The sequence below is a fragment of the Euprymna scolopes genome, chromosome 31 (assembly GCF_053919585.1).
Source record: "Euprymna scolopes isolate OS-2025 chromosome 31, ASM5391958v1, whole genome shotgun sequence".
Taxonomy (NCBI): Eukaryota; Metazoa; Mollusca; class Cephalopoda; order Sepiida; family Sepiolidae; genus Euprymna; species Euprymna scolopes.
This window is the reverse complement of record NC_136512.1, coordinates 44431653-44450181: the sequence shown is the minus strand read 5'-3', so window position 1 is coordinate 44450181 and position 18529 is coordinate 44431653. Positions and strand designations below refer to the sequence as shown.

The window sequence follows — 18529 nt, the reverse complement described above, 5'->3', positions numbered from 1 at the left end:
TAAGTTCTACCGCAAACAGTTTAGACCAACCTGATGTGTATGCACATTTATTTTTCAGACACATCCACGCATTTTAATAGTAGTACGCACACACATTTTTGAGCCGATGATCAATTATTCATATTTGGATTCATCAAACTACTGTACTCAGCACAACGTTTCGATCAATGTAACCTCCGGCCTTCTTCAGGTGTATTTTGTTGAACTTGGGAATCTATCTGTTGAACTCGGGAATCTGCACAGAATTTTAATTGGAGCCTTTATTTAACCCATGGGAGTAGCATACTTTCATTCCATCAACAATGGCTGAGTAGAAGTCTTAAGTATTTTTGTGTCACCTGCACTGAGTATTGAACCTTTGATCTGCAGGAATGTAATGTTTACAACTGAATTTCACTAAGTAATCTATCCACTACACCACGGGTCCTTGCCTTGAAAATAACTCAAGATGAGAACAGTTATCAGAAAAATGCAAATAAAACATTTCTCCACATTCGAATCACTCATTTTAAAAAACTAACTTGTTGAAAATTCAATTGGAGTATTATTTTTTTACGGCCTTATTAATATATTGTTTTTCATTAATCCAAATCTTGCTAATTCGTCTTTATTTGATAAAATTTTAATTTTATTGATCGAAAAAAATAATTGCCAAGGTATAAAAATAGTGGTAAATTAAAATAATTTTTTTGTTATATTTTACTTTATTTTATATAATCTTTTTCTATAGCGTGTCCAGCAACATTTCCAAATTTCAAGATTTTAAAAAAGATTAAAAGAATAAAATTTTTAAAAGATTTTTTGATATAATTGCATTAATTTTTTTTTTACAAGTTTTTAAAGTTTTAATTAATTAAACCTTTACTCATGGTGGCTAAAAAAATTGAAAAGTTTATATATTTTTTACAAATTTTAGAAGATAAGCAATTTTTCTAGAACTATTTTACATATGTTAATATTTTATAAAGAAAACGATTATTAGTTATTTTATGAAAATAACATATGTATTCCCAAAATACAACAGAAAACATTAAACATGTAACTATAATTCTTTCCATTAATCCAATAGTAACGTTTTAATTACTGCAGATTTTACCAAAAAAGTCATAATTTTTGCTTTCAACAAAAAAGGTTGAAAACCTCAGGTTTAAGAGCACAAATGAATCATAATCATTTTTCGTCTTTAAATTTTAATCCAATATCAAAAATACTTTCTAATCGACAGTCTTTAAATTTTAATCCAATATCAAAAATACTTTCTAATCGACAGTCATTAAATTTTAATCCAATATATCAAAAATACTTTCTTTAAATTTTTCAAATTTTGGTCACAAAATTTGAAAGCGTATGTCTCACATTGTTTATGCATTAATTGATTCAAATGGCTGATCTATTGACGAAATTGTGAAACATAAGCATCCTCCCCCCCCAAAAAAAAACGTTTAACGTCATTTAATCCCCACTATGATTTGACAACCCACACCCAAGCGTATTTGCGCATACAGTAAACTTACATATAATGTTTAAGGCCTCTTCACCTGTCACACACCCTCTTTCCTCCCTCATTTATAACACACACATACTAAGTTCTACCGCAAACAGTTTAGACCAACCTGATGTGTATGCACATTTATTTTTCAGACACATCCACGCATTTTAATAGTAGTACGCACACACATTTTTGAGCCGATGATCAATTATTCATATTTGGATTCATCAAACTACTGTACTCAGCACAACGTTTCGATCAATGTAACCTCCGGCCTTCTTCAGGTGTATTTTGTTGAACTTGGGAATCTATCTGTTGAACTCGGGAATCTGCACAGAATTTTAATTGGAGCCTTTATTTAACCCATGGGAGTAGCATACTTTCATTCCATCAACAATGGCTGAGTAGAAGTCTTAAGTATTTTTGTGTCACCTGCACTGAGTATTGAACCTTTGATCTGCAGGAATGTAATGTTTACAACTGAATTTCACTAAGTAATCTATCCACTACACCACGGGTCCTTGCCTTGAAAATAACTCAAGATGAGAACAGTTATCAGAAAAATGCAAATAAAACATTTCTCCACATTCGAATCACTCATTTTAAAAAACTAACTTGTTGAAAATTCAATTGGAGTATTATTTTTTTACGGCCTTATTAATATATTGTTTTTCATTAATCCAAATCTTGCTAATTCGTCTTTATTTGATAAAATTTTAATTTTATTGATCGAAAAAAATAATTGCCAAGGTATAAAAATAGTGGTAAATTAAAATAATTTTTTTGTTATATTTTACTTTATTTTATATAATCTTTTTCTATAGCGTGTCCAGCAACATTTCCAAATTTCAAGATTTTAAAAAAGATTAAAAGAATAAAATTTTTAAAAGATTTTTTGATATAATTGCATTAATTTTTTTTTTACAAGTTTTTAAAGTTTTAATTAATTAAACCTTTACTCATGGTGGCTAAAAAAATTGAAAAGTTTATATATTTTTTACAAATTTTAGAAGATAAGCAATTTTTCTAGAACTATTTTACATATGTTAATATTTTATAAAGAAAACGATTATTAGTTATTTTATGAAAATAACATATGTATTCCCAAAATACAACAGAAAACATTAAACATGTAACTATAATTCTTTCCATTAATCCAATAGTAACGTTTTAATTACTGCAGATTTTACCAAAAAATTTTCATGGCAGGCATTTAATTTTTTTTTACATTTAAATTTCAGATTTTTGAAGATCACTTTCTGGAGATCACATTTTGAAAACAAATTTTTTTCTTTGGCCCTTCAAGGTGTTAACGTTTTTGTAAAGATGATCAATAAATTTCGACTATAGGTATAATAAGGCATATTTTGTTCTTGAAATGAAAGCGGTAAAGTAATTTAAGTGATCTAAAAAATTATTTTGTTTTTTTAATAAAATAAATACCTTATATTAGCATTTTAAAAGGTTGTTTTTTTTTTACATGAAGGTCACCACTTATCAAGGCCCGGAAGCCACTCGGGGATAAAGGTTATTGCATGTACAGTAATCAATGGGATAGTATCGTAATAATTGTTAGTATTGGAGATTTACTTACTTAAGGGGGCGGTCCATCAGGAATTTGTTTATGTTGGACTTTTTCATGTTTTTATTTTTAATCTTGGTTCACTTCCGAGAATCTAGTGTATATATTAAAAATATATTGATATCTGTTGCCATCTTAATTCTTAAATCCTTAAAATGTATCTTAGCCAAGTTGATATTCCAATAATTTTAGTGATAATAATTGAATTATAATTTTTTCAAAGTAGTACAATCCCTCCAAATAAAATACAAAGCAAGACAGCTTAAACCCAAACTTGTTTAAAAATAAAAGTTTCTTAAATATGTATATTTATACATAAAATTAAAGCAAAAAAACTAAAAATTGAACTTTACTTTCATAATTGCTCCATTCAATTATTATTTTTAAAATCTTACAACCTTTTAATGATATTTTAAATTCATTAGTTTGCATTAGTCAATAATACACTTAAATTAACTAGTTTGATACACTTTTTTATGATAATGCTTAGCATAATTATAAAAATGTTTATTAAACTAGTTCATGGTTAACTTCTCACTAATTTTATTATTTTCTCTCGTTTTCTTTTTATGACTCTAAAAAATGATAGGAAGGGGTTAAAAAATGAAGATTTAAAGTTTTATTTTTTATAAACTTTCCATGAAATTGTGATCATTTTTTAAAACGTTAACTATCTTAAATGAAATAAATGAATCATTTTGTATTTCAACTTCTTAATGATTTACCACCTTCACCTAGTATCATTTTTTTTATGGAAATCATTTCAGACAACACGCGGATCCACTTTATGTAAATGGCTAACAAGAACGAAAGATGATTATCGCAAAGATAAGAGATGCTTATTGACTTTAGTTTTGAAAGGACTAAGGTTATAGGTAGGAAGAATACAGTCAGCAGGAAGATGGTCCATGAGCCTGCAGTTCTTGGAAAGAAGCTACTGAAATGGGAAGCTGTATTGATCAACAAATCAAATAATCTGAAACAAAAGAAGCAGAAGGTCAGACAATTTTGAAGATTTGAAGAACATGTGCTATAATAGTATTTATAGAAAAGACTGAGACTAGCAACATCACATTTGTGAGAGAGAGGTTGCAGAGAAGAACAAAAGGTTGGGGCCAATTAAATTACAGATACGATTTTGCACCGTATCAAGAATACTCAAAGATTCACCAGCTCAAATATGACAACAATGCTCCATATGTAGTTTGATCGTAGATTTGTAAAGATAAACAATAGTCTTAGGTGTGAAAAAGTGAGAGTGATAGAGAAAACCAACTTTATATGAAGTAGAAAGAGTAATGGATCTAATATGTGAACTACAAGAAAGATTCAATGAGGAAAAAAGGCCAATAAGTTTCAGAGTCAATTTCTCTTCAAGAGCAAATCCATCCATGAAAATCTCAGGAATAAAAGGGACATGCCTATGACTGAAAGACACAAGTTAAGTCTTAACAGGATTAAATGAAACAAATATTCAATGAAACCTGGAATCATCATCACACAAAAGGATAAATGGCTTCCTTTGAAAGCAAAATATCAAATAAAAACTGAAACTGAGGAACAGAAGAGAAAAATAATACCAAAATATTTGGTGTGTAGTGTGGCATTGTCAGTTCAGGCAACGATGTGGTGTTGGCTAGGTGAGTTGTCAGGTGAGAACTGATAACAAAACAAGTCGTGATGCACAGTGAAAGAAATACAAAGCTGTACAAAACCAAATAAACTTTTATTTCATGAAGGGCCTGCGAGGATGGGATGCAGAGATGCAAACATGTTGTTGAAAAGTGAGAGGTTGTGATACAGTGTATATGTAACAGGAAATTGGGAAAAGTTCTTTGGCCAATATGCAGAGAGAAATATGATGGAGGTGCTTTTACTTATCTGAGGATAATTTGATATCAATGTTGATCAAATTGCTGGTACAAATATTAGTGACTGTAGTGATAAATGAAAAATGATGAATTCGTTCTCAGTACCAGCTAGGAGGAAAACACTTCAAAATCTTTTCGTTTAACTTCTTATCAAAATCCTTTTTAAATACTGCATGTGGATTGACCCATGAATTAGGATAATCCAGCAGATAGCCCCTTGTATTTTCTCTTGGTATCCATTTTCTGGAAAGAGTTTACACCTACATCCAGTATTTGCATCCTTTCATTTCAAGGGAGGGAGAAGAAAGAGAGGAGCATAACAGAGTCTCTGTTCATCTGCATCACTTTTCTCTTAATAATTATGGCAAGGGAAAGAATAGGGCTATCACCACTCAAGCCTATTGATTACTTGTTTTGTGAAAAATAGAAATGTTACATTCTTTTTTTACAAATCAATCACGCATAAAAAATAGGTAAACTTATATCACAAAATTTTTTTTTCTTTTAAACAATGCATCGAATTCATCAAAATTAGCTTCATCTCTAGAGTCATTTATTCCTACTTTGTATCAGGTGACCACAAACAATTCTCACGTCTAATTTATAAAACTATGTCTGTCTGTCTGTTTGCCTATCTCCATATTTTCAAATTATCTCTTCCGAAATTAAAAGTCACAGAACAGTGCTAGGGACCTCAGATGATTAGATTTTTTATAGATTTTTATGAGTCTTTAGCCATTAAAATAATTTTTAAGAGTTAAAATAATTTTTAAGAGGTCAAAAAGGGGTTAAAATTTAAAAAATCGTTATACATTTGTACATTCATCTTATTTTTAATCAGTTCATATGCATGTCACATTTGTACTGTGGTAACGTCACCAGCTTCGAATGTTACAGTTTTGTTTTCGGTTTCGATTCTAGCTGATGGCCTTTCCCCCCATTTTTTTTTTTTTTTTGTTTTACTTTTGAAATCACGAGTATATACAAAATCTGGACATATTTAACAGTATCTTACGACCAGGCAAAGCCCTCCCCCCTGCCTTCTAGCTTCATATAAACCTTTCAATCAGCTGCTCCTAACTAAACTAGAAGATTATCTATCACAGGACAGGTCAAATTAATTCCCTATGCAGAAAAGTTTTGCACCACTTTTATGTGCCATTCAAAAATTAAAATCAATATTTAATCTTATTAAACGTTATGTCTAGAATCTTTATTTCAATTCTGATCATAATTCATTACATTCTAGAAAATGCCTAAAATCTAAAGTTAAAATGTCTTAAGAAATTGAAATTCAAGAAATCTGCTTAATTATCGTATAATGACTGGAGCAAATTTAATGCAAATCTAAAATATTTAAAATTTAGAAATGAGAGGTTGTACTTATATTGTATATTCTAAAAACCATTTAAAATACTACTAGGAGAATATTTATTAATTTATGTTTAATAGCTATTTACAAACATTAGAGGTATCCACATCCTCATTGCCTTCTTTGCATAGAATTAGATTTTGCATACAACTAAATAAAGCTAATATGTCTCTCAGCTGTGTTGCAAGATACATAATTATCAGTTAATTAGTTTAGGAATAAATCTTGTACCTAACTTTATAGAAATAGTTTTACCAACTAAGACTGAGAATATTATGCTTTCAGTGCTATTAACTACTAGCAGGGAAATCGATGTTACCCAGGATTGAATGAGGATTAACGAATGTTCCACACTTCCAGTACTTTTATTGGCATTGAAATTGGTGAACTTATCTATTTTTTAATCAAATCAATTGATTGCTTGCTCTAATCGAGAACCCACCACGGTGTAACAAAAGGAAGCTAAACATGCTCCCTCCACAGTGACTTAGTCCACAATATATTGTAGTCTACATTGCACTGTAGAGAACCTACTGTTGATTTTATTATTTTTTATAAATAATGGCTTTAATTAAAGTTTAAAATGTAAAAGTCAAGTATCATGGTTCACTTGTGCTCTAAACAGAAATCTTCATATTGGATGCGCCCGTCTTATCAAAGAACCTACTGTTGCTTTTATACACCAGACCCTTTTACTTGTGTATTGATAAAACTTCTCAAATACACTTATGATGTTAGGCTGTATAAGATGTTAACTTTAATCAAAATGAAACTGTTCTTTCTTTAATTGGATTTTTCCGATTATCAATACTTATTGGAGGCATTCCGATACAAAACCTATTTAAAAATACTCCCAGACACATAAAGTATATTTGTGTGAAATTTCCAAAAAAATCGTCCCAACTGTTTCAAAGTCCATATGGAACAAACTTACACACACACACACACACACACACACACACACACACAAAAAAAAAAAGGTGCCTTTGATACATATATATATATATATATATATATATATATATATATATATATATATATATATATATATATATATGTATATTGAAAAAAGGCTGTGAATATTATGCTGGATAATCAGTATATTTTACATCATACAAGTATAAATAAATAGATTATATAGATAGATTATATAGGTGAAAATAGTTTTGCTGCACCTATGGATGACCTGACACCGACTACCATTACTACTGTGATTACAATGACTGTTAGTTACAAAGTTTCGCTAATATCAGGTTTTGCATTGCAAATATTGTTAATAATACTTATGACATCGTTTATTGAAGTTGATGATGAATGAGTCAAAAATGTGTGAAAGGAAGATTCTTATTTTCTGTCTCGTCTACATACCCAAAATAAAACTATTAGTTCTATCAGTAAGAACTGAATCACACTGAATGAAATGATTCTTTGATACAAGAGAAGAATGTTAAAAAAAATTGTGCTTTTTTTTTCTTTTGTGTAAATACAAAACCAAAGGAAAACAGTGGTTTCCAACATGGGGCAAAATGATTTTTAAGGTGGTCAATTGAGTGCGAATGTGGAGGTCTGGATCAAAATTGTTGATTTTTTTTTTTTTAAAGATATGTAATTTAAGTTTCAGTTGATATTTTCAGTAAATTCTTTTTTAGGTGGGAGGAGATTATTGTCATAATCACTTTTCTCTCACACATCGCACACATGGGAAAACCTTATTTATTAAACTTGTAGCAGTAGCAGTAAATATGATTATTACTGAAGAGCCTGAACTGATGGATAAATGGACTTTCATGGACCACTAAACACAATGACCGGTGCTGCTCAATGAATGTGCAGAGGCATATCATTTATACACGTAAATGCATGTGGCGCGAGCCAAAAACAAACATGTGTACTCAATTTCTCCTTACACACAAAACGTCTTCCTTTTCCAGAATGTTTTTGGACACTTTGAATTCTTAAAATTTACAAATGCTTCATTTTGACTGTTTAAAGTTTTTCTTCAAACTGAATTGTAGGGAAAATTTTGGTGTGACTGCAGTCAGGGAGGTGGACTGCTAAGGGTGGCATGTGTGAACTCGAAACCCGACCGATGGGACACAGAAAGGCAACAAATCATCAGGTTCAATTGCGTCTTAATTTGCATGAATGAGACAATATAAGGCGGGCAGTGAGGAGGTCGGAATTGAGTTGAGTCGAGTTCTCCAGAACCGGACTGTACGTGTTAGAGCGGAGAATGTTGCTAAGAATCCAGTCCAATTTTTTTTTCTATTAGATGAATATAAAAGTGGGATTGAAATAACTTTTGGTACATTATCCGTTTAAATTACCTGTTTTTTCTTGAGAGAAAGCAATCTTTTTTTTTTCCAGTTTCTTGCTCAGAATTGTAACTGTCTTTTATTTCTTTTTTTTTCTTTTTCATGAATGCCATGTTTTTTCATTTTGTTTAAATCAAGGTAAAGCTTCTTCATATGAAATAGAATTCACTTTTGAAATGATAAGAATTATATATCACTTTTTTGTTAATTTTCTTATCATTTTCTTCTAGCTGGGGATGAGGTATCCGGTCGGATGCCAGACATTCACTTGTTATTTCATACATTCCAACCGAGATAATTTTTTAAGAACCATCCCTTCAAGCGCAATTGTTTGCATCTCTCTTGCACTTGGTTCATCGAGTATATTTGCCAGGCGTTTTTTTTTAATTCTTTTTCATGGGTCTAATTGCTTTGAAATGATGGAGATCTTCCCAAGATTCCAGTTTCTTTTTATGTCATAGATAAGACTTTTGTATTTCATTATCTTAATCTTTTCAGCTCTATTTAACTGAACATATCACCAGATGTGGGGAGGGATCCGTATTTTCAAGTTGATGAGATAGGGCATACCAAAAAAGGTTGAAAACTTCAGGTTTAAAAGCACAAATGAATTATAATACTTTACTTTTTTCATCTTTAAATTTTTATCTAAAACAAACAATACTTTCTAATTGACAGTCTTTAAAAATCAACTTTCAAATTTTGTGACCAAAATTTGAAAGTTGATTTTTAATTCTTTAAAGACTATCAGATGTCTCACATTGTTTATGCATTAATAATCAATTAAAATGGCTGATCTCTTGAAGAAATTATGAAACTTGTAAAGTGATTTTGAAATCTTTAAACTACCAATTAGAAAGTAAATTTTTGGCTTGAATTTCAATGAAAAAGTAAACTATTATGCATTTAAAACAAAAGAAAGCATGAAATTTTGCATGCACTTCTATCATATCAAAGAACCAAATAAAACTGTATTCACAGTAATGTATGAAAGCATATGATGCCTTGTAGGTTTTGTCTGTGGAATAGCAACAGCTCGGTTCACCACTTACATGTTGATAGAAATACATGTAGCATATGTTTTGGAATCGATGGCTTCTCGTTGTTTTCACCTGTTGTTGCAAAGGCTTCCAAGGCAAGTGCAAGCATGTGAAAATCCAGAAAGTGTTTACATCAAAGTATACATATGATACTGATGTACAGTTGTGAGACGTGGCCCCTCCGCAAAGATGTTCACGTATTCATGCACATGGACTACCTTCGATATATCAGGATGCATCAATCTCTGACCAAATCTCTAGCTGCACAATCCTTGTAAGATGCAACACTACTGGAATAGGAGACTTTGCTAGTTTTGTCACATTCTTTGATGCCCTGAGGAAGAATTTATTTACACATTGGTAAATCTAAAAGCACCTGTCGCCTGAGGGAAGTGCCAAAGCAACCAATGAAAATTTGAATCGGAACAATGAAAATTTGAATTGGAACAATGAAGGCAATGAAGCTGATGGCTGGTCCCCATGTTTTTGGCGCTTATCATTAGAATGGCTGAAGTATGCTGAGGACTGGCTGCCTATCGGCGGGGATGCCCTTTATGAATAATGCACCCAAATAGTATGGTGTCTTTCAAATATAATTCACTGTAACATTCATATTGATGGTTTCTATTTTTAAATGTAAGCTTTTTTTGTTCGTTTTTTTGTTGAAAAACCATGTCATACATTAGGCATTATTCTAAACGGTGAGAACTGAAATTGATCCTTTTTAAATGCTGTGCATAAAAACTCCTTGTAAAATGAGCGTCAACTATAATCACTATAGTTGACACTCATTTGACAACATGCTAACGGGCATTTGTAAACAAATATTCAAACCCATTGAGGTTGCAGCAACATGTTTTTACAGTTTTTAAAGCAGAAATATAGAAGCATAGACTTTAAAAATATGAATTTTCAAAAATCCAAAATTCGTTTTTATTTTTGAAACTTTATATTTTAATAATCATAATAAGCGATGAGAAGAAAAAGAATTCAGAATATATTAAAAGTCACATCCATTGCACTTTTTAACCCTGTTACCACCTCCAAGGATGTGGACCAAAGCTCAAATTTTGTGAAGCGTAAACATTGTATCTATATAGGTTGTTTAACAAAACAAATCCTGTTCTCTAGAGATGCAATAGAATCGGGATTCTCCACTGATACGTAAGAACTTGTAGCATCTGCTATATATGACTGGAACAAATCTTTGGCAGAGACATTCTAATAGCAATCACCATTTTCAACACATATGCATATGAAGTACGTGCAAAGACACAACGTTGTAATTTGCTCATTTGCACACATGCGATAAATAAAGTATGTTATGTTTTGCGCGTAGCAATACAACAAATAGTCCAGAATGTTCCAGAACCTGCCCATATAAGCTTTGTACGAGTAATTCAAGTCAGTTCAGGATGCAGTTTTACCAGTAAACAACAATGCTGCCCTTCTCCGTCGTTGTGTGACGTTAAACCACTAACATGACTTTGTTCGCATCATACACCTAAATTCTCATCATGGAAAGCACCATATTCTATGAGGATTAATTCCTTTCAACAAGTTATTTCGAACTGCTATTTTCATATATATTGAACACATACACACATGCAAGAAGCATACACGCTTTAATGACCATTTACACTAGTAACTATCAACATGAAAATCTGTAATCATGAACTTTTGCCTTTTCTACTAGACACTCATTGACAAGGACTGTCTAATGAAAACTTGTTGCAAAACCTTGACGTTGATATAATTTGAATGACTTTTTCGTAAACAGGTTAATAAATGTTATATTTTTTTTCTCCAAAGTTGTTCACGCCTTTTTAATTTATATGGATGTGAATGTGGCTCGATTGAACCCTTCTGTAAATCAGAGATCTCGTGAAATTTATCTTTAACAGTCCCAGTGATACTCTACCACTTTCAACTTATAGATATCCTTGCACCTGCAACCATGATCTCTAATATCGACGGATTCCGACTACGAATTGGAGAACACCAACTCACACCCTACAGTACTATAAACTGAATTTCACTGGATGCAACAAAATTCCATGTATCTCCATGTACTTGTCTCCCTACAAGAGTAGACATAAGGACGGTTTTTAATGTGGTGAAAAACCCATCTCTCTTTGGATGGGGACAAAAATGTAATTTTTTCTTAGTCTAGAAGGATATCTTAATGACTGAGAACAGTAAAAATGAAGAACATAGGAACTTTAATTAAAATCATCTTATTGTTAAAGAATTAAATCAAATAAAAAATTATGTCTTAAAATGAAATCAGTAAACCAAAAAGCTTTATTTATTATTTCGTAAAATGACTTGCTTTGGATATTTTTGGACGGCACCAAATTTCATTTGTATTTCTTGATGCGTAGAAATATTTATTTGCGCGTTGTAACGCGCAAATAAACTTGTGAAAAAGTTAAGAAAAAAAGGTTGTCACTCAGTAAGTGCGTGGTTAATTTTCAAACACTTTAAACAAATTTCTTTTTATTTCAAACGAGGAATTTTTCTTAATTACTGTTAAAAATAAAACTTTTGAAAACTATTTTATCGAAGAAAACAAGACAAAGTAAAACAAACAAAAAAAAACAAAAAACAAGCTGAAGCAAGCATGTTTTCTGTATGCATTTTTTTTCTTTAGTGAATTAAAAATATCTTTTTAATACAAATTTTGTATTTTTCCTTTTAAGTAAACAGGAATCCGAAACACAGCCTTTCTATATCTTTCTTAAGACTAGCGCAAATTCACTCTCTTACTTTCAATGCCTTCTCCCTCTCAACAAGTAGGCCAGAGCCGCAAACTCTCTCTCTCTCTCTCTCTCTCTCTCTCTTTGTGCAGTTACAGACTCACTTACCTGGCTTAAAGTCGGTTACCAATCTCGATGTTTTTATGTGAACAATTTTGATTTTAAGGTGTCTATGATGCATACGGGTTTCCATTGTTGTGTAGAGTTCTTTTGTAGCTTCACAGGGAAGCTTATCCACTCGGATCGTCTAATGCCGAAGTTCAACATGACCAGCCGCGAGAAAGTTTTTACCTGTCCGTCAAAATAATAGCATCCAAATCCGTTAAAAATAATTATTGATAATACTTCGTTCGTCCGTCGAAAAGTTTTGTGTAATTTATATTCTTCACTCGCTTTCTTTGATGACCGTTTTTACGATCTCCCTTTTGTATTTTGTGCCTTTTCTTTTTATTAAGGAAACATGGAATCTTAAATTTTTTTTTAATTAATTAAATTCTAAAATCTTACATTAGAACAGCGTCAACGACATATTAAATTACTGCTTTTTTTTAAACGCGTAAATGATATTATCGGTCATGTTTAAAAAAAAAAAAGTTGATATATAAACTTTTTTTTTCAATTTCGAGTAGTTTCTTAGCTTATTTTATTATTATTATTATTGAACATTACAAAAAAAAAAAAAGAACAAGAAATTTTTAAACGCACAGGAGGACAACGAAGGGATGAAAAGGACAAATAATGGTGCCTCCAACGAAAATGTTTTGTGTTATCGGAGGAAGATAAAGACGGCGACTGAATCTGAAGAAGAAAGAATAAAATTAAAAATAATTATGACGACGGTGAATGGGCTTGGTTAGGAGGGGGGGGGGGTACATGTGTTTTTTTTTTTGTTTGTTTGTTTTTTAATCCACTCTACAGCAGCTTTTTCGACTTGCATTTCAATCTTCTGATTATCTGATGTTATTTAATAGGCAAGAAGTACAAACTGACGATGTATATAACGTACCCCCTCTCTCTCTCTTTATATATATATATATATATATATATATATATATATATATATATATATATATATATATATATATATAAGAAGTTTTACTAATTTTTTTTATTATTCTTCAGAATATCGATTTAGTTCAAATTTGTCATCGGGTTTTTTTTTAGACAATGTTATTTATTCGATTTTCAGTTTTTTTTACTTGATTTTTTTTTTTTACTAGTTTTTAGCCCCCCGCCCGACACGTTTACAAACTCTTTTTCTTCATTTTGAGCATATTATGTTCAGCTTGCACAACAAACTAAATCTTTAAAAAAGTGAGTAATTTTTAAAATTTTTATTTTTTCATGGTTTAGTATTGTGAGAAATTTCTTTCTCACACATCTCAATTTCCTCCCTGCAGAAGCAAAAAAATCCACAAATACAAAAGCTGTACCTTTTAAACTCAAAATTTATTCACAAGTAACAGCAATGAAAGTTCTTTGGTTCTGATATAGTCCTTTGCAAACAGTGGCCCGATTTTGCTTCCATGTGCACGGAGCCTTTTGTTGGAATGTTAGTTCGTTGTTCCTCATAAGGATCCATGAATGTTCATGGAAAACTCGGCGGGAATGATGGCGCCTATAATTAGGCATAACGTGAGCCCCTTGGGACTCAAAATGAAATGAGATAAGATCCAATATTTGATAAATAAACATGCAAAACAGTTCTTGAATGTCATCCTCAATTAGGATAAATACAGTAATATAAGTTGTCTCTGCTTGTAGAGATGTGTCCTTCGTTCACCAACTGTTTGGTGTCCATGAAGGAATTGTCTTAGCTCTCTCCAGTGAGAGCCGCTGTGGTTTGAGTCTATCCTGATGCCGAGTTTTTGGTAGACTGAAAAATAAAAGTATGATACAAAAAAGAGCGCCCAGCAATTTACTTGACTCATTCAAATTAACCAATCACAGACCGGCTACTAGAACTGTGTCCGGCCTAAACAAAAAAGATGGGGGTTGTATATGGAATTTCTCACACACTGCCAAGGAGGAGAGGAAAAAGTAATGGACAATCATTACTTTTCCCAATAAAACGGTCGGATAAACGACAAATAACAAGTTAATCCAATAAACATAAGTCTTAATTCAGACAAATTTATAATTTCAATATGTTTTAATTCAGTTAAATTTCTTAACTTTAATATGTTGATTGGTTGACAATTCAAATTGAGATTCAATAATTATAACTTTAATTCAGTTAAAATTTCTTAATATTAATATGTGTGTGACTGTCTGTTGTTAATTTTCAGTTGAAACGTCAAAATTCTCGTGCACCCAGACACTAACTAATTTTCACTATATAGACTGACCTGAGGAGCTTCATCCTTACAATTAGAACAAAGCCACTCCTCTAAGGTATCTTGCTGATTAACTCCCACGCAGCTGAAATGGTACCAGCTGTCACAAGAATCGCAGCACACTATTGGCGATGTTCCATCATTAGGAACAGAACAGGTTGGACAGAAAAAGGGACCTCCTTCTTCTATAAACTCAGTTGATGCAATATCATCATTACCCTTAATTTCCAAGGGCACAAGATTTTTTAAGGAATGGACCTGTTCGCACCCATCCTTAAGAACAACCGTGGAACGAACATTATTGTCGCTTCCAGTGATTAATTTAATTATTTTACCAAGATTCCAAAATTGTCTGGTTTTGTTGGGAGTCTTAATAAGTACTATATCTCCAACAGATAACTTGGGGGCACAATTGCTCCCGATTTTGGCATCAACTTCTCTTAATGACAAGAGATAATCATTATGCCAGATACGATTGAATTTTTCAACAAATTTATTCCTCATTTTGAGGGAATGTAACAAGGCAGTCCTATTTGGGGGATTAGGACATAATTCAGAATCATAATTATTAATAAGCAAATGAGATTGATAGCTTGTTTGAAGAAATGATTTGAAGTTAAAATACTAAGGTCTCTGTCAGCAGAAGCAATATATTTATTGCCTTTTGCACGTCAGAAAGTGCAGTCAGAAATTCATAATAATCTAACTTTCTTCTGCCCAATAGTTTCCTCAAACATTGCTTGACAGTTTTAATTAGTCTCTCCCAGGCAGAGTAAAGGGGAATTGTTCGATGGGCGATGTGAATTGATTTAAATTGTTCCTTCAGCTCGTCTGATTCGAGCAGGTTCGATAACAATATTCCAGATGCAACAAAAGATTTTGCATTATCGAAATATACATGCGTAGGGAATTTTTTGGAAAATTGACTGGTGAAATCCACACCAATTTGTTTGAATGGGCGAACAAAGTTCACCCTATGAGCAGGCAATATTGACCCTGCAAGTGCCTTACAAGGCAGAGCATTTATTTTTTTACATACGGTGCAAGTACACACGAAGGCTTTTACAGCTTGTCTCCCCTGATGGAGAAGGAATAATTTCCTCAAAAACTCGATTTTTAATTAAATCAGGGTTTAAATAATTTTCCCTTAACAATTTCAGAGCTACATCATAATTATCTGATATTACATCTAGACTAGAGATTATATCAAATGCATCCAGTTTTTATTTAAGCACTATCAGTCTGTCAGCCTTATTTAAATTATCAGTGTAGAATTCGAATTTGTTCAGAAATGTTCTGAACAAAAACTTATCATCCATGGACGTTCTGGAAAATCTCGGACAATCCAATTGCATTTTCACTGGCATAACCGTCGAAGCTTGCATAACTTGAGGAGCATCAAATTTTAATTTTAACAAAAGCAATTTTTCTTCGATTTCCGAAGAAAACTTTTCCGAAACCTCACAAAGCTGCAATTTCTCCTCTTCTGGAGTCTTGATTAGAATTTGGTCTATCAGGTCATCCAAGTTCCTTTACCAAACTCTAATTACTGCTTCTTGGGACGTGAAAAAAACTGGTGACGGGTCGTTAACTTCTAACTACTTCACAGCACGATTTATGCGCAGCCTTTTGGCTTCACATTTAGTCATAAGTTCATTTATGGCCATATTTCGTCCCTCGAGAACAATTAATAAAATAACAGAGATATAATTATCTGCAAACATTAAGGTGGTGAACACTACCAATATTATTCCAAAATGGAATTATAATCACAAATAACCCACACTAATGAAATGGTCGCCAGCGATTAATCTACTCCAAATTTAGGGCGAATGCTCTGAGAAATATGATCAAGTTACACATTTATAACCAAATTCGAAATTCCCGAGCTACACAAAGGATGCCTGAAAAAATGTGTGTGGGGGGGGGAATTAATCCCTTTCCTGCCCGCTAATTTTTTTTTTTTTTAAATAAAATTTCAACTCACATTATCATTTTGAAAACCGACAACAGAAGCATAAAATATTCAATGTGTGCATTAAACATGGCATCATAATTACAAATCAACATTAGTAATCTCAATTCAAATTAATCAATTTAAAAATCAAATTAATATCGAATGCGTGCAAATAAACACATTCAAAGTGTGACTTTTACATTTAAACATTTAAATTACGAAAAAAAATCATTAACGGTTTCTTAATTTCTGTTTTTTTTTTTGTGTTTTTTACATCTACAGAATCTGAACCAAAGTTTTTTGTTTTTTTCCAATTTAGTCACGCAAATGATCAACATGGGATCTTAAATCGAAAAAATGCAATTATATATGCTAGTTAAGACCCTAATTTCAAGGTCGAATTAATTTATTATCTAATGCAATGTTAAATGTAAGAAGAATTCCCAAATTTTTTTCTTACTTTTTTAAGAGTGCAAACATAGCATCAATCGAAACTTATCAATGTCTTATTAGTTTTTAGCGACATAAGTTAACATTAATGAAATAAATTATTTTTCTGATTTAACGAAACAGAAAAAAATATTTTATCTTTTCCTTCCTTCCTTTTTTTTTTTTTTTGAGTTAACAAACTACGGTTTCTAAGAATTATGTTAAAACTCATCAACAATAATTTGCTCAAATTATGGAAAAAAAATCTGCTCGTCTTAAATCAAGAATTTGCACAAATTATATAAAACTAATCATTATGTTTGCAAAAAAAAAGAGAATATATTTAAATTAGACGTTTTGAAAAAAATGAGAATGTGAGAAATTTCTTTCTCACACATCTCAATTTCCTCCCTGCAGAAGCAAAAAAATCCACAAATACAAAAGCTGTACCTTTTAAACTCAAAATTTATTCACAAGTAACAGCAATGAAAGTTCTTTGGTTCTGATATAGTCCTTTGCAAACAGTGGCCCGATTTTGCTTCCATGTGCACGGAGCCTTTTGTTGGAATGTTAGTTCGTTGTTCCTCATAAGGATCCATGAATGTTCATGGAAAACTCGGTGGGAATGATGGCGCCTATAATTAGGCATAACGTGAGCCCCTTGGGACTCAAAATGAAATGAGATAAGATCCAATATTTGGTAAATAAAAATGCAAGACAATTCTTGAATATCATCCTCAATTAGGATAAATACAGCAATATAAGTTGTCTCTGCTTGGTGTCCATGAAGGAATTGTCTTAGCTCTCTCCAGTGAGAGCCGCTGTGGTTTGAGTCTATCCTGATGCTGAATTTCTGCTAGACTGAAAAATAAAAGCATGATACAAAAAAGAGCGCCCAGCAATTTACTTGACTCCTTCAAATTAACCAATCACAGACCGGCTACTAGAACTGTGTGGCTGGCCTAAACAAGAAAGATGGCGGTTGTATATGGAATTTCTCACAGTATCCGAGGTCTTCAATCTGTTGCAGGGGGCTGAAATCAAGTTGAGAATGTCAATCGACTGTACAACTAATAAAGTAAACACAAGGCAAAGGAGTAACGGCAGTAGCAAAGAAGAATGACAAACATAAATGATCGGTTAAAGACGATCGGTATCATATTTTATTTTTACCAAGAAAAAAGGAAAATGTACGAGAACCAGAGTTTTGCGAAGTTCAGATTCTTGGGTCCTTGAGATAGGAACTGGTAGCCAGACATTAGTGGGCACTGGAGCGTGTAGCCAGACGTCAGTAGAGCTCTAGAGCTGGAGGCTGGAATCATTAAAGCCATAGAAGTAAGCTGAAGTCGCTGGAAGCTGCAGGAGTGAGCTGGAAACTC

General features: G+C 32.0%; 2 protein-coding genes across 2 annotated transcripts in view; one reads left to right on the top strand and one right to left on the bottom strand.

Annotated features, from left to right (window-relative positions):
* The window catches only part of LOC145255725 (protein phosphatase 1B-like), a 466557-nt gene extending 453541 nt beyond the window's left edge, over nucleotides 1–13016 (bottom strand). Inside the window, exon 1 of the mRNA XM_080114329.1 lies at nucleotides 12537–13016. Coding sequence (XP_079970455.1) covers nucleotides 12537–12621 — 85 coding nt within the window. The 5' untranslated portion in view covers nucleotides 12622–13016. The remainder of the gene's footprint in view (nucleotides 1–12536) is intronic.
* The window catches only part of LOC145255727 (citrate synthase-lysine N-methyltransferase CSKMT, mitochondrial-like), a 121645-nt gene that overhangs the window by 30886 nt on the left and 72230 nt on the right, over nucleotides 1–18529 (top strand). The window lies entirely within an intron of this gene.